The sequence below is a fragment of the Nerophis lumbriciformis genome, linkage group LG31, assembly GCF_033978685.3.
Source record: "Nerophis lumbriciformis linkage group LG31, RoL_Nlum_v2.1, whole genome shotgun sequence".
In the NCBI taxonomy this organism is placed as follows: domain Eukaryota; kingdom Metazoa; phylum Chordata; class Actinopteri; order Syngnathiformes; family Syngnathidae; genus Nerophis; species Nerophis lumbriciformis.
Genome location: NC_084578.2, coordinates 10,772,981 through 10,790,486, shown reverse-complemented (window position 1 = coordinate 10,790,486; position 17,506 = coordinate 10,772,981). Strand labels below are relative to the sequence as shown.

The 17,506-nt window shown below is 36.7% G+C and overlaps 1 protein-coding gene across 2 annotated transcripts in view; it reads left to right on the top strand.

Moving 5' to 3' along the window:
- The first annotated feature begins 2,483 nt into the window (after positions 1-2,483).
- Positions 2,484-17,506, top strand: part of lss (lanosterol synthase (2,3-oxidosqualene-lanosterol cyclase)) — a 48,432-nt gene continuing 33,409 nt past the window's right edge. For both annotated transcript variants that reach the window (XM_061926315.1, XM_061926314.1), the window contains exons 1-6: positions 2,484-2,520; positions 7,982-8,150; positions 10,558-10,696; positions 13,412-13,520; positions 16,313-16,434; positions 16,554-16,650. In XM_061926315.1, coding sequence (XP_061782299.1) covers positions 2,507-2,520; positions 7,982-8,150; positions 10,558-10,696; positions 13,412-13,520; positions 16,313-16,434; positions 16,554-16,650 — 650 coding nt within the window. In that variant the 5' untranslated portion in view covers positions 2,484-2,506. The remainder of the gene's footprint in view (positions 2,521-7,981; positions 8,151-10,557; positions 10,697-13,411; positions 13,521-16,312; positions 16,435-16,553; positions 16,651-17,506) is intronic.

The following is a 17,506-nucleotide window of genomic DNA, read 5'->3' as shown; positions in this document are numbered from 1 at the left end:
GGGAGGCGTTCGGGTGGCATCCTGACCAGATGCCCTAATCACCTCATCTGGCTCCTCTCGATGTGGAGGAGCAGCGGCTTTACTCTGAGCTCCTCCCGGATGACAGAGCTTCTCACCCTATCTCTAAGGGAGGGACCCGCCACCCGGCGGCGGAAACTCATTTCGGCCACTTGTACCCGTGATCTTGTCCTTTCGGTCATAACCCAAAGCTCATGACCATAGGTGAGGATGGGAACGTAGATCGACCGGTAAATTGAGAGCTTTGCCTTCCGGCTCAGCTCCTTCTTCACCACAACGGATCGATACAGCGTCCGCAGTACTGAAGACGCCGCACCGATCCGCCTGTCGATCTCACGATCCACTCTTCCCTCACTCGTGAACAAGACTCCGAGGTACTTGAACTCCTCCACTTGGGGCAAGATCTCCTCCCCAACTTGGAGATGGCACTCCACCCTTTCCCGGGCGAGAACCATGGACTCGGACTTGGAGGTGCTGATTCTCATCCCAGTCGCTTCACACTCAGCTGCAAACCGATCCAGCGAGAGCTGAAGATCCTGGCCAGATGACGCCATCAGGACCACATCATCTGCAATAAGCAGAGACCTAATCCTGCAGCCACCAAACCAGATCCCCTCAACGCCTTGACTGCGCCTAGAAATTCTGTCCATAAACGTTATGAACAGAATCGGTGACAAAGGGCAGCCTTGGCGGAGTCCAACCCTCACTGGAAACGGGTCCGACTTACCGCCGGCAATGCGGACCAAGCTCTGACACTGATCACACAGGGAGCGGACCGCCACAATCAGACAGTCCGATACCCCATACTTTCTGAGCACTCCCCACAGGGACACGGTCAAATGCCTTCTCCAAGTCCACAAAGCACATGTAGACTGGTTGGGTAAACTCCCATGCACCCTGCCGAGAATATAGAGCTGGTCTACCGTTCCATGACCAGGACGAAAACAACACTGTTCCTCCTGAATCCGAGGTTCGACTATCCGGCGTAGCCTCCTCTCCAGTACACCTGATTAGACCTTACCGGGAAGGCTGAGGATTGTGATCCCACGATAGTTGGAACACACCCTCCGGTTCCCCTTCTTTAAGAGAGGAACCACCACCCTGGTCTGCCAATCCAGAGGTACCGCCCCCGATGTCCACGCGATGTTGCAGAGTCTTGTCAACCAAGACAGCATCCAGAGCCTTAAGGAACTCCGGGCAGATAATGTATCCTTAAATCCTTACATAACATATGCTTTTGTTTTGTTGTTTCTATACAATAATTTATATGACATTTTTTAGTGAAATAAAGATAATAAAAAATAAACCCATAGAAACAGTGACTTCCGTAACACAAATTGACAGTCTTACCAAAGACTATAAAAATGGGACCCATTACCTCTCTGCTTGGCACTCAGCATCAAGGGTTGGAATTGGGGGTTAAATCAACAAAAATGATTCCCGGGCGAGGCCACCGCTGCTGCTCACTGCTCCCCTCACCTCCCAGGGGGTGATCAAGGGTGATGGGTCAAATGCAGAGAATAATTTCGCCACACCTAGTGTGTGTGTGACATTCATTGGTACTTTAACTTTAACTTATGTGTCACTTTATTACAAAAGGTTTTTTTTAAGACACTGAATTTATGTAACTGAACTGAACCGGATTTTTTTTTTGCTTTTTGAGTTTGTGAACTGAATTTTATGAACAAAACTGGTGTGTTTAAAAATTCAGTTTGTTAAATTACAACGTTTTAAAATTCAGATTGTTGATGTTTTAAAAATTATTGGCCAAACAATTCAGTGTAAAAAATTGTGTTTTAATATGCAGTGTATAAAAAAAAATCAGTGAAATTAAGTGCAGAAATATTCAGTGTGTAAAAAAACAGTATATTAGAAATTCAGTGTAAAAAAATAATCAGTGCAGAAATATTATTGGCTTCAAGACTCACTTCAGGTAAATTAAGACTGAACGCCTCATAGAAGGTTCTGGAACAGGATTTCTTCACTGCATTATTTTATACTAAATTTTTAATACACTGATATTTTACACTTACTTTTGTTCACACATTTTTATTCAATCTCATTGGCAGCATAATGTGATGTAATAAAGAATTACATAAATGATTTATTATTATTATTACCACTATCATCATTATCAATAATATTGTGAATTACTTAACTGAATGTCAAGATTTACGTTGTAAATAAACTAAATGCTCGCGCGTGCAGAAATTATCATAGCCTCTCTCTGATTGGAGGACTTCACAGAAGATCCGCCCACTCGACCTGTGATTGGTCAGCACTGTCCCTGGTCATGTCTCTCCACAGCAAGTGTCTCTCGAACGATACCGCAATGTTTGCTGGGAAATGGTGTGTAGAAAGTTATAAAACAGCTCATTTACACCTCTTTAAGACTACAACTCCCATGAGCAGCCTGGCAGAGGCGGAGCTTTGGGAGACTCTCAACATATTCAGACTGACACGGAGAACTTTACACATCTTGCTCGATATGACTGAGGGGACGTAAGTATCCTTTTTTAAATATTTATAAATAAAACTAAGCCAAGTTATTGCAAACAAATGTATCATTGACACAAGCGTAGTGACTTCGTTGAAGTTAAAATAGTTGCGAAAGAGGCTCCTCTTCCAAAATTACTTAGTTTTAAGGGTCTGTTTCTGACTTGTTCCTGACAACATGAATGGTTTTCTGAAAGGAGTCGGATCTTGAAGAGCCGTTCAAAAGACAGACTCTTCTTTCTTTTTGAGAATTTTTTCAGAGGTTACTCGTTTTTATCACGGAAACATGCACTAGTTACGGATATAAAATAATATTTGGATCTGAATAATTCAAATATTTAAAACTTTATACTATATTTGTGGGAAATATTTGTTATCATTTTCATCTGGGTTTCAGATCATGAAGAGCCGTTCAAAAGACAGACTCTTCTTTCTTTTTGAGACATTTTTCAGATGTTATTCGTTTTTATCAATGAAAAATGCACTTGTTACAGGTATAAGATATATTTGGATCTGAATAATTCAAATGTTTTTCATTAAAACTATATTTGTGGGAATTATTTGTTATAATTTTCATCTGGGTTTCGGATCATGAAGAGCCGTTCAAAAGACAGACTCTTCTTTCTTTTTGAGAATTTTTTTCAGAAGTTACTCGTTTTTATCAAGGAAACATGGACTAGTTACGGATATAAAATAATATTTGGATATGAATAATTCAAATATTTAAAATTGTATGCCATATTTGTGGGAAATATTTGTTATGATTTTCATCTGGGTTTCGAATCTTGAGGAGCCGTTCAAAAGACCGACTCTTCTTTCTTTTTGAGAATTTTTTCAGAAGTTACTCGTTTTTATCAATGAAAAATGCACTGGTTATGGGTATAAGATAAAGTTGGATCTGAATAATTCAAATATTTTTCATTAAAACTATATTTGTGGGAATTATTTGTTATAATTTCCATCTGGGTTTCCGATCATGAAGAGCCATTCAAAAGACAGACTCTTCTTTCTTTTTGAGAATTTTTTCAGATGTTACTCGTTTTTATCAATGAAAAATGCACTGGTTACGGGTATAATATATATTTGGATCTGAATAAATCAAATATTTTTCAAAAGGAGCCGTTCAAAAGACTGACTCTTCTTTCTTTTTGAGAATTTTTTCAGAAGTTACTCATTTTTATCAATGAAAAATGCACTGGTTACGGGTATAAGATATATTTGGATCTGAATAATTCAAATATTTTTCATTAGAATTATATTTGTGGGAATTATTTGTTATGATTTTCATCTGTGTTACGGATCATGAAGAGCCGTTCAAAAGGCCGACTCTTCTTTCTTTTTGAGAATTTTTTTCAGAAGTTACTCGTTTTTATCAAGGAAACATGGACTAGTTACGGATATAAAATAATATTTGGATATGAATAATTAAAATATTTTACATTTTATGCCATATTTGTGGGAAATATTTGTTATGATTTTCATCTGGGTTTCGGATCATGAGGAGCCGTTCAAAAGACCGATTCTTCTTTCTTTTTGAGAATTTTTTCAGAAGTTACTCGTTTTTATCAATGAAAAATGCACTGGTTACGGGTATAAGATATATTTGGATCTGAATAATTCAAATGTTTTTCATTAAAACTATATTTGTGGGAATTATTTGTTATAATTTTCATCTGGGTTTCGGATCATGAAGAGCCGTTCAAAAGACCGACTCTTCTTTCTTTTTGAGAATTTTTTCAGAGGTTACTCGTTTTTATCACGGAAACATGCACTAGTTACGGATATAAAATAATATTTGGATATGAATAATTCAAATATTTTAAATTTTATACTATATTTGTGGGAAATATTTGTTATAATTTTCATCTGGGTTTCGGATCTTGAGGAGCCGTTCAAAAGACCGACTCTTCTTTCTTTTTGAGAATTTTTTCAGAAGTTGCTCGTTTTTATCAATGAAAAATGCACTGGTTACGGGTATAAGATATATTTGGATCTGAATAATTCAAATATTTTTAATTAAAACTATATTTGTGGGAATAATTTGTTATAATTTTCATCTGGGTTTCGGATCTTGAGGAGCCGTTCAAAAGACCGACTGTTTTTTCTTATTGAGAATTTTTTCAGAAGTTACTCGTTTTTATCAATGAAAAATGCACTGGTTATGGGTATAAGATAAAGTTGGATCTGAATAATTCAAATATTTTTCATTAAAACTATATTTGTGGGAATTATTTGTTATAATTTCCATCTGGGTTTCCGATCATGAAGAGCCATTCAAAAGACAGACTCTTCTTTCTTTTTGAGAATTTTTTCAGATGTTACTCGTTTTTATCAATGAAAAATGCACTGGTTACGGGTATAATATATATTTGGATCTGAATAAATCAAATATTTTTCAAAAGGAGCCGTTCAAAAGACTGACTCTTCTTTCTTTTTGAGAATTTTTTCAGAAGTTACTCATTTTTATCAATGAAAAATGCACTGGTTACGGGTATAAGATATATTTGGATCTGAATAATTCAAATATTTTTCATTAGAATTATATTTGTGGGAATCATTTGTTATGATTTTCATCTGTGTTACGGATCATGAAGAGCCGTTCAAAAGGCCGACTCTTCTTTCTTTTTGAGAATTTTTTTCAGAAGTTACTCGTTTTTATCAAGGAAACATGGACTAGTTACGGATATAAAATAATATTTGGATATGAATAATTAAAATATTTTACATTTTATGCCATATTTGTGGGAAATATTTGTTATGATTTTCATCTGGGTTTCGGATCATGAGGAGCCGTTCAAAAGACCGATTCTTCTTTCTTTTTGAGAATTTTTTCAGAAGTTACTCGTTTTTATCAATGAAAAATGCACTGGTTACGGGTATAAGATATATTTGGATCTGAATAATTCAAATGTTTTTCATTAAAACTATATTTGTGGGAATTATTTGTTATAATTTTCATCTGGGTTTCGGATCATGAAGAGCCGTTCAAAAGACCGACTCTTCTTTCTTTTTGAGAATTTTTTCAGAGGTTACTCGTTTTTATCACGGAAACATGCACTAGTTACGGATATAAAATAATATTTGGATATGAATAATTCAAATATTTTAAATTTTATACTATATTTGTGGGAAATATTTGTTATAATTTTCATCTGGGTTTCGGATCTTGAGGAGCCGTTCAAAAGACCGACTCTTCTTTCTTTTTGAGAATTTTTTCAGAAGTTACTCGTTTTTATCAAGGAAACATGCACTAGTTAAGGATATAAGATATATTTGGATCTGAATTATTCAAATATTTTTCATTAAAACTAAATTTGTGGGAAATATTTGTAATAATTTTCATCTGGGTTTCGGATCTTGAGGAGCCGTTCAAAAGACCGACTCTTCTTTCTTTTTGAGAATTTTTTCAGAGGTTACTCGTTTTTATCAAGGAAAAATGCACTAGTTACATATATAAAATAATATTTGGATATGAATAATTCAAATATTTTATATTTTATACTATATTTGTGGGAAATATTTGTGATCATTTTCATCTGGGTTTTGGATCTTGAGGAGCCGTTCAAAAGACCGACTCTTCTTTCTTTTTGAGAATTTTTTCAGAGGTTACTCGTTTTTATCAATGAAAAATGCACTTGTTAAGGGTATAAGATATATTTGGATCTGAATAATTCAAATGTTTTTCATTAAAACTATATTTGTTGGAAATATTTGTGATAATTTTCATCTGGGTTTCGGATCATGAAGAGCCGTTCAAAAGACAGACTCTTCTTTCTTTTTGAGAATTTTTTTCAGAAGTTACTCGTTTTTATCAAGGAAACATGGACTAGTTACGGATATAAAATAATATTTGGATATGAATAATTCAAATATTTAAAATTGTATACCATATTTGTGGGAAATATTTGTTATAATTTTCATCTGGGTTTCAGATCTTGAGGAGCCGTTCAAAAGACCGACTCTTCTTTCTTTTTGAGAATTTTTTCAGACGTTACTCGCTTTTATCAATGAAAAATGCACTTGTTAAGGGTATAAGATATATTTGGATCTGAATAATTCAAATATTTTTCATTAAAATTATATTTGTGGGAATTATTTGTTATAATTTTCATCTGGGTTTCGGATCATTAAGAGCCGTTCAAAAGACCGACTCTTCTTTCTTTTTGAGAATTTTTTCAGAAGTTACTTGTTTTTAATCAAGGAAAAATGCACTAGTTACGGATATAAAATAATATTTGGTTATGAATAATTCAAACATTTTTCATTTTATACGATATTTGTGGGAAATATTTGTTATCATTTCATCTAGGTTGTGTTTTCATTGTAAACTCTGAGGTGGTCTGTTATCCCCATGCTTTGAAAGCAAGATCATTATTTTGACCTTTTTTTTTAATTGTGGTACAATAAAAAACTATATAGGCTACAATTAACCTCCATGCAAATCGACTTTACTGAAATTAAAACTAAACTTTACAAAAGGTGTTTAAAACTTTTTACACCCGTAACTTTTTACACTTTTTACGTGCCTCCACTTTGACAGCGTTTTCTCCCCGTCATCCATGTTGTAGTTTTTATTGCTTCCATATGGAGTGTACTGACAAAAAGAAATTAGAGCTACATGCTATTTTGCATTAGAAATGGCAGCAACAGATGATTCATGTGCATGTACGAGCCAGTCTGCCCCACAATAAGCTGATAGAGAAAAAGAAGGAGCTTATTGACTACAGTCGGACTACAATGGCGAACTTGCACAAAGCACTTTGAGTACATTTCTACCATAGTTGGATAATCTGTTGACGTCACAGAACAGAGGGGATTCCAAATAGCTAGTTTCTGGGAAGTATGGGCAAGATTGTTTTATAAATATCCCCGCAATGCCTCGACGATTGATTTCACATTTTCGGGACTTATGCCGACCACAAATACACAACAACCGGTACCGACAGATAAGAAAAGTTTTTGCATAATCGGGCCCCTTTAACAGGTAGCCCCAAACTATTTGTGGTGGTCCAAATGTGTACATGGCTTGGGAAGGGATTCATATAGCCCCATTCCTGGAAAGAAGAGTGGAGGTTGATTATTTTGCTGAAAATAATGGAAAGCGCCTCTCTACATAGCAACTGACTCTGTGGTTGAAGTTGGAATTGCTGGAAAACACATTTTAAGATATTCAACACTCCACTGCCATCTGGCAGCTTAAGTGGATGGAGCAACCTCCCAAATTGTCACGTTTCGTGTGTCAGGTAAACCGCGACGAATGGTGCCATGTGAGTCCCCTTCCTACTGTATGGTAAAGACTCATTTAAAACTGAGTTTTAGTAGGAAATATGTTACAAAGCTTCTGGAAGGATCCTAACTCTCCCCATGTATTCTATCAGTATCAATATACTGAGTTTGACATGTAAACAAATCAAATCAACTGTATGATGTTTGTTTGTGATTGTACGATTCTCCCGGTCTCGTCCAGGCACTTGCGTAGGCGAGGGGGGCCGCACAAGACGGAAGCAGCCACGGACATGAGCCGCTGGCGGCTGACCAGCGCTGACGGCAGGCAAACCTGGCGTTACGTGGACGATGTCGACGGTCCAGAGAGAGAGCAGACCATGCTGGAGGCCCATTCTTTAGGCTTGGACACGGTATGTACCGTGGGAGACCAGTGGTTCTCAGAAAACACTTGGCTCTCCATACACCACTATTATGACCTACATTAAAAAACGTAGCGTAGTAGGCCTAGGTCAGGGGTTGGCAACTATGCCAACCCCGACATACGACATACTTGCCAACCCTCCCGAATTTTCCGGGAGACTCCCGAAATTCAGCGACTCTCCCGAAAACCTCCCGGGACAAATATTCTCCCGAAAATCTCCCGATTTTCAGCCGGAGCTGGAGATAAATTGTATTATTATGTTTATCTTACCTAAAAATAAATATATTTATTAATAAAAAAAAATAAAAAAACGAAATCCATTTTTACTATATTTTGCTAAAAACATCAAAATTAATTGTATTTTTATTTGTATTTTTTCTAACTCCTTTTTACATCCAGCCATTAGAATTATACATTAAAATAAACATATTTGAAATAATTCATTTTAAATTATCATAATAATTCATTTAAAATGACCATATTTAATTATTAAAATAATTGCTTGTTTATCAACAACTTTAGCATTTTATTCATTACATTTTGAAGCTCTCAGAAGCCAAGTTATGTTATATTCCTTAATATTTATTTATGCAAGTTTGAAGTATCAATTATCTAAACACAGTTTTATTTGCATATTTTCAGGATGTATATATATATATATATATATATATATATATATATATATATATATATATATATATGTATATGTATGAAATACTTGACTTGGTGAATTCTAGCTGTCAATATACTCCTCCCCTCTTAACCACGCCCTCAAACCCCCCCCCCACACACCTCCCAAAATCGGAGGTCTCAAGGTTGGCAAGTATGGGGGTTGGCAACCCAAAAACACGAAAATAAAATCTGTCTGAAGCCTTATAAGAGTGTTATAATGAAGGCAACACATGATGTAAGTGTCTCTATTAGCTATATTAGCCTACTATCAAAATTACTATGTGTCGCAGGCTGACGCAAATCTTCATTGACAGGAATGTTGTATTTTAATTCTTATTCTACACATTTTTGCGACATTGGAAATCATTAGTAAAATGGAGGCTTCTCACAGGATGAGATAACTTCTGGAAATGACTGCCTTTGAATGGCCAAAGGTATAGATGTGTGTGTCCAAGTTTAAGGAAACGGCAGGCTGTCTTCTTCTAATGGATTTATTACAATCTTTGCAAGCTGGGTAACGTTTGCTGTGGTCTGGAACAACATGGCACACAAACAACTATCAGAAATGCAGCCAATATTACATCCAGATAACGTGTCACGAGACATACACAGAGGACATAAGTAAAGGAAATTAAATGAGCTCAAATATACCAACAAATGAGGCATAATGATGCAATATGTACATACATCGATTAGCTTGCAGTCATGGATTGGCCAAATATGTCTGATAAGCTCTCTAGCAAATAAAATCAACAATGCTCACCTTTGTGCATTCACGCACAGCATAAAACGTTTGGTGGACAAAATGAGGGAAAGAAGGAGTGGCATAAAACACGTCTTTCTGTGGCAGCGTCGGAGAAAGTTGTACATGTAAACAAACTACGGTGAGTTCAAGGATCGCTGAAATTAGTAGGACAAAACAGAGCTTGCCAAATACTCTCATCAGTGAAGCATGTTTAAAGTTCAAGTTAAAATACCAATGATTGTCACACACACACTAGGTGTGGCGAAATTATTCTCTGCATTTGACCCATTACCCTTGATCACCCCCTGGGAGGTGAGGGGAGCAGTGGGCAGCAGCGGTGGCCGTGCCCGGGAATCATTTTTGGTGATTTAACCCCCAATTCCAACCCTTGATGCTGAGTACCAAGCTGGGAGGTAATGGGTCCCATTTTTATAGTCTTTGGTATGACTCGGCCGGGGTTTGAACTCACAACCTACCGATTTCAGGGCGGACACTCTAACCACTAGGCCACTGAGTAGGTGTTTAATACAAACTGTGGGATTTCTAACAATTAGGAAGGTTTGTGTCATGTTTGTTCTCCGACAGAAAATATATTAAAACAAAAAATATATTTTTATATATATAAATACTTTTTTTCTGAATCTTTTTCCATTTTCACACATCTCTGAAAGAGGTCCAGGGAGCCACTAGGGCGGTGCTAAAGATCGTTAAAAAAACAAGGCCAAGGTTTTATTTAACAAGTATATATAATATACGTATAATATTCTTGGCCACCGTAACATTACACCCAGTTTGAACAGTAACACTGTGTTTGACTATAGAAAACTAAAACACTGTACTTTAACCAAGTGGCGTACCACTAGATGGAGCCATAGTTGTGGAGTCACTGTCTTTGACATGATAAAAATTCATGAATTCGGTGATAGTTCAGTTTGATATGCCTGCAGGGTTCATTTCTAATGTTTACTTATCCCCACAGACAAAGTTTGTGCGTGACTCCCCGCCCGCCAGCACAGCCTTACGAGCAGCCATGAAGGGTATGATCTTCTACAGTCACCTCCAGGCGGAGGACGGCCACTGGGCGGGGGACTATGGTGGACCTCTCTTCCTGCTTCCAGGTATGACATGTTGAAAGGCAGGTGACTAGTTTTTTGGTGAGATGCTCGTTCTTCCAGTTTAACGTCCCAATGCTTTAGGTCCAATAGAGTACAGTGGAATCGCGATTTTGGGTCTTGAACGGGGTTCGCAAATCGAAAAGTTTGTATCGTGAAGCAAATTTCTCCTTAAGAAACAATGTAAATATGGATAATGGGTTCCAACGTCGACAAAAGTCCATATTTTAGTAAATGTTTGTACTTTTTGAACACAATATAAAGTGCAATACAGTACGCACGCACACAGAAGTTCTTTTGGTGGCCTCACAAATGATCAGAAATCACAACAATCCTTAACAGTAACAACCACATTGCTACAATAATAAACATTTAAAAGAGTAAAATCCACGTGCAATAACATCCGCAAGGAGCTGAAGAGACAGGGCGAGAGAAGGAAGGGGGCGGGGGCTGTTTGTGTGTTGCTGAACGAAAGGTAGTGTTGTTTCCACCCCTGTGAAATAAGTCATCAGTATTTGAAAATAACATGATTTATCAATGCCTTTTGACATATCAGGGCCATTTAATGATGACGTGACATGAAATTATTACATATGGCTCCTTTAAACTCCACAGCGATTTCTTCCTTTCTACACTGTTCTGATGTCTTTTTGGGACTCATATTGAGTTGGCAAAAGGGAAAAAGGTACACACGCTGAAGCGTTGAGAAGTGACTTGTAGTATCCTGTGCAGAAAGTGATGTGGAGGGCTCCGCCTCCTCACTTAAAGGCTGCCCCCTGCTTTTTGCCTGCAGGCGTGACACAAAATGAATGAAGCGTTTGTACACAGAGGCATGTTTGGCTTGAATCCAAAGGCTCGTACCGTATTTTTCGGACTATAAGTCGCTCCGGAGTATAAGTCGCACCAGCCGAAAATGCATAATAAAGAAGGGAAAAAACATATATAAGTCGCACTGGAGTATAAGTCGCATTTTTTGGGGAAATGTATTTGATAAAACCCAACACCAAGAATAGACATTTGAAAGGCAATTTAAAATAAATAAAGAATAGTGAACAACAGGCTGAATAAGTGTACGTTTATATGAGGCATAAATAACCAACTGAGAACGTCCCTGGTATGTTAACGCATACTTGCCAACCCTCCCGGATTTTCCGGGAGACTCCCGAAATTCAGCGCCTCTCCCGAAAACCTCCCGGGACAAGTGTTCTCCCGAAAATTTCCCGAAATTCAGGCGGACTCAGGTCCTCATGGGTTTATTGTTAGGCAGTTTCATTAACGTCCTCCCAGCGCGGCAACAACACACAACAACAGCAGTCACGTTTTTGTATACCGTAAAGCAGTTCGTCTGCCGTAAACAGCAATGTTGTGACACTCTTAAACAGGACAATACTGCCATCTAGTGCATTTGATGAAAGCACTTTTGTGCGTGCCACACAGCAATGCATCATCAGAGAGGGTGTTCAGCATGGTTCGAAAAATAGTGACAGAGAATAGAACAAGGATGGACAATTCAACCCTTAACTCAACAATGAGTAGATGAGTGTTATGTGTGTGTATATGTGTAAATAAATGAACACTGAAATTCAAGTATTTATTATATATATATATATATATATATATATATATATGTATAATAAAATAGATGTATATACGTATATATATATATATATATATATACATATAATAAAATAAATATATATATATATATATATATATAGGGACGGCGTGGCGCAGTGGGAGAGTGGCCGTGCGCAACCCAAGGGTCCCTGGTTCAATCCCCACCTAGTACCAACCTCGTCATGTCCGTTGTGTCCTGAGCAAGACACTTCACCCTTGCTCCTGATGGGTGCTGGTTAGCGCCTTGCATGGCAGCTCCCTCCATCAGTGTGTGAATGTGTGTGTGAATGGGTAAATGTGGAAGTAGTGTCAAAGCGCTTTGAGTACCTTGAAGGTAGAAAAGCGCTATACAAGTACAACCCATTTATCATTTATATATTTATTTATTTATATAATAAAATAAATATATATATATATATATATATATATATATATATATATATATGTATATATATATAGCTAGAATTCACTGAACGTCAAGTATTTCTTATATATATATATATAGATATATATATATATATATATACATATATATATATATATATATATATATATATATATATATATATATATATATATATATATGAAATACTTGACTTGGTGAATTCTAGCTGTAAATATACTCCTCCCCTTTTAGCCATGCCCCCAACCACGCCCCCAGCCACGCCCCCGTCCCACCCCGGCCCCGCCCACCCCCACCCCCCTCCCGAAATCGGAGGTCTCAAGGTTGGCAAGTATGTGTTAACGTAACATATTATGGTAAGAGTCATTCAAATAACTATAACATATAGAACATGCTATACGTTTACCAAACAATCTGTCACTCCTAATCGGTAAATCCCATGAAATCTTATACGGCTAGTCTCTTACGTGAATGAGTAATATTATTTGATATTTTACCTTAATGTGTTAATAATTCCACACATAAGTCGCTCCTGAGTATAAGTCGCACCCCCGGCCAAACTATGAAAAAAACTGCGACTTATAGTCAGAAAAATACGGTAAATCAAAAAGTTCACAAATAGAGGTTTTTGTAAATGGAGGTTCTACTGTACTTCTATCATAAAAAATAGCATGTCATGTGGTTACGTTTGTGTTTCCCAGGTCTACTGATCACTTGCCATATAGCTAAGATCCCTCTGCACGAGGCTTGGAAGTTGGAGATGATTCGATACTTGCGCTCTGTTCAGCTTCCAGACGGAGGCTGGGGCCTGTAAGGAAACACAATGTTTGTCTTTTTTTTTTTATCCATTTGCATTGTATACAAATTACACCGATCATCCATGAGTGAGATTGACCGATACCGATTCCAATACGAATCACATGCATTAACTGTACATTTTAAAATGTATTAATGGTGAGTGCTATTGACAGTTTAACAATATCAACACAATATTTAAACTAGTTCCCTATTCTATTTTATTACACACAATTGTTTGAGCAAAACAAAGTCAACAGTACACAATAATGAAACAAAATTAAAAACTAATATGTATTTTTATTACTCAGTAAAATCCTTAGGTTGCCCTCAAATTCCTCCTGTGTCCAGGGAATTTTTCCCTGTGTTTGTAAACATTAACAAAAACAACAAAAAATAAAATAAAATACATCCATCCATCCATCCATTTTCTACCGCTTATTCCCTTTTGGGGTCGCGGGGGGCGCTGGAGCCTATCTCAGCTACAATCGGGCGGAAGGCGGGGTACACCCTGAACAAGTCGCCACCTCATCGCAGGGCCAACACATATAGACAGAAAACTTTCACACTCACATTCACACACTAGGGCCAATTTAGTGTTGCCAATCAACTTATCCCCAGGTGCATGTCTTTGAAGGTGGGAGGAAGCCGGAGTACCCGGAGGGAACCCACGCAGTCACGGGGAGAACATGCAAACTCCACACAGAAAGATCCCGAGCCCGGGATCGAACCCAAGACTACTCAGGACCTTCGTATTGTGAGGCAGATGCACTAACCCCTCTGCCACCGTGCTGAAAATAAAATACATCTACCCTTTATATTGACACCACCAATTTATGGATCGATCTGATCCTCCTCTTACATGTCATGTACTGACAGTACACAACTTAATGTATAATATATATATATATATATATATATATATATATATATATATATATATATATATATATATATATATATATACACTATGAAAACTATGAAAAAAAATTGCAACTTATAGTCCGAAAAATACGGTAAATCAAAAAGTTTGCAAATAGAGGTTTTCGTAAATGGAGGTTTTCGTAAATGGAGGTTCTAATGTACGTCTATCATAAAAGAATAGCATGTCACGTGGTTACATTTGTGTTTCCCAGGTCTACTGATCACTTGCCATATATATATATATATATATACATACATACATACATACATACATACATACATACACACACAGTATATGTATGTATGTTGAGAAGTAACAATATATATATATATATATATATATATATATATATATATATATATATATATATATATATATATATACACACAGTAAATGTATGTATGTATGTTGAGAAGTAACTATATATATATATATATATATATATATATATATATATATATATATATATATATATATATATATATATATATATATATATATATATATATATACACACACATAGCCTACACATATATGTGTGTACATATTTTATTAATATAATGGATATATATAATTAATACAATTGGATATTTACAATCTGTGAAAGTTTGACTTCTACCTTGTTTGCTTCTGTGACAACCTCTTTAAAGTTTTGTAATCAGTCAGAAATATCAAGCAGCTAAAATGCGCCAAACATGGCTATGTGTGGAGAGTGTTTGGCATTTTCTCATCATGCTTTTTAATGGATTTGAATATGTGTAATTTTTGGATATTTTATGGTAAATATACATTTTTTATAATATCCACAAAGATCAGTGAGCAGGTTGTGTTACATGTGACCATGTCTGTTGACATTTTGTGTTGGTAGGATTTATTTAATCATTTTTCACCATGACTAGGGAAGGTTGTTTGCATTAGGGCATACAAGTACCGTATGTTCAGAGCATAATCAAAGGTCATTGACTAAATTATTCACATTGTCCACTTGATGGCGACAGAATGGCAATGACAAAGAAAGTGTTTTAAAATGAATGCAATCTCTCTGCGGGAAATATTCCTTATTTAGGAATATTGCCCACAGAGAGATGCATGCCCTATTGCAAACAACCTTCCCTGGTCAAGGTGCAAAATAAATAAATAAATCCTACCAACACAAAATGTCAACAGACAGGGTCACATGTAACACAACCTGCTCACTGAACTTTGTGGACATTATAAAAAAAATATATTTACCATAAAATATCCAAAAATTACACATATTTAAATCCATTACAAAGCATGATGGGAAAATGCAAAACTGTGCAAAACTCATGACGTTTCGCGAGCCAAATTAAAGACGTCAGCAGGTCGGACCGTAGTTTGGACACCCCTGCTCTAGACTCTTAATAATCTATTTATTAATCTTATGTTAATAACTGCTTACTCTCTGGTATAATATGGTTCCATTTACACTTCTTGAACTTTACTAACCACTTATTTCTTGGTGTTGTATAAAGCTAGGTTATCTTAGCTATTAGCATGATAATGATACTTAAAATACTAAGAAATGCAGTTTATTTGCTGTAATGGAGGTGGTAATTACTATTTTAGGGGAGCGGCTCCACACTGTGTATGGAGACACGTAGTCAGCTGCTAGCCACTTGGCAACCAGAGCAAATAGTCGCGTGTGATCGGCATTGCCAGGCATTAATCGGCAACTACCGATCACATACTTTTTCACGGAAATCAGCCGATACTGACTGGTGGCCGATTGATCGGCACAACCCTTGCACAAACACTCTATAGTCCGATTTCCGAGCAACAACAAAGCATCTGCCACTGCTAACTCTTCTTTGTTTCAGTGAGCTCATGCCATGATAACATATGCATTATTTCTTGGCAGACATATTGAAGATAAGTCAACAGTATTTGGCACGGCTCTGAGCTACACCTCGCTAAGGATTCTGGGTGTCGGTCCAGATGACCCAGATATGGTTCGAGCGAGGAACAACCTACACAGCAAAGGTTCGAATAATTTTGTGTAGATCGATAGAAAATGGATTCAACTACTCGTCTATTGCGCCAGTAGTTATGTACATTATCCATTTTGCATTACTTTGTATCAAAAAATCATTTTTGCACAGGTGGTGCAGTTGGGATCCCTTCATGGGGGAAATTCTGGCTGGCCATTCTCAATACCTACAGCTGGGACGGAATGAACACGCTGCTACCAGAGATGTGGTAATGTTATTTTACATACATTCATCATTCATCTTAGGAACCACACTAAAAAGCATGAAGCCACTCTTGACACCCAAACATTAATATATGTTTCGAACAAATCTTAAAACAAAGGATTGATATTTTTTGTGTAATTATTAAAAATTGTAAAAAGCCTAAGAAAAACATGTATGTTTTAGGATTGTATGGTACACCGGTACTAATAAAGTACCGTGGTACTAATTAATTAAAAAAGGTACTAAACTGCCTAAAAAAATAATGTTAGCGTCTTTTTCGGATTATAGTGCGCACTTAAAATCCTTTCATTTTCTCAAAAATCGACAGTGCGCCTTATAACCCAGTGCGCTTAATGTACGGAATAATTCTGGTTGTGCTTACAGACCTCAAAGCTATTTTATTTGGTACATGTTGTAATCATAAGTGTCACACATGAGAGATTCGTGTAGTCTGCAAGTTGATGCCAGCGAGCCAATACTTCAAATGTTCCATTGAGAAAATAGAACATTCGACACGGCACTCAAAACTCTGACAAAATGGTTTAGTACGACTTTGGTAAGCTACGAAGTCGCACCGCTTGATCGATTGTCGGAGCATTACTGCTACCGTAGTAAGATGTACTGCTTCAACATACTAATATTATTATGGTGTGTGTATAAGGACAAGAAAATGGCACCTATTAGCAGACATTATCTGGTGTTTTGTTTCACAAGATTATGCATAATCACAGTCCACACTATGGTGAGTTCAAGAACCGCTGAAATTAGTGGGACAAAACGATGTTCAGCAAATACTCTCATCAGTGAAGCATACACACAAACATATTAAAGGGGAACATTATCACAATTTCAGAAGGGTT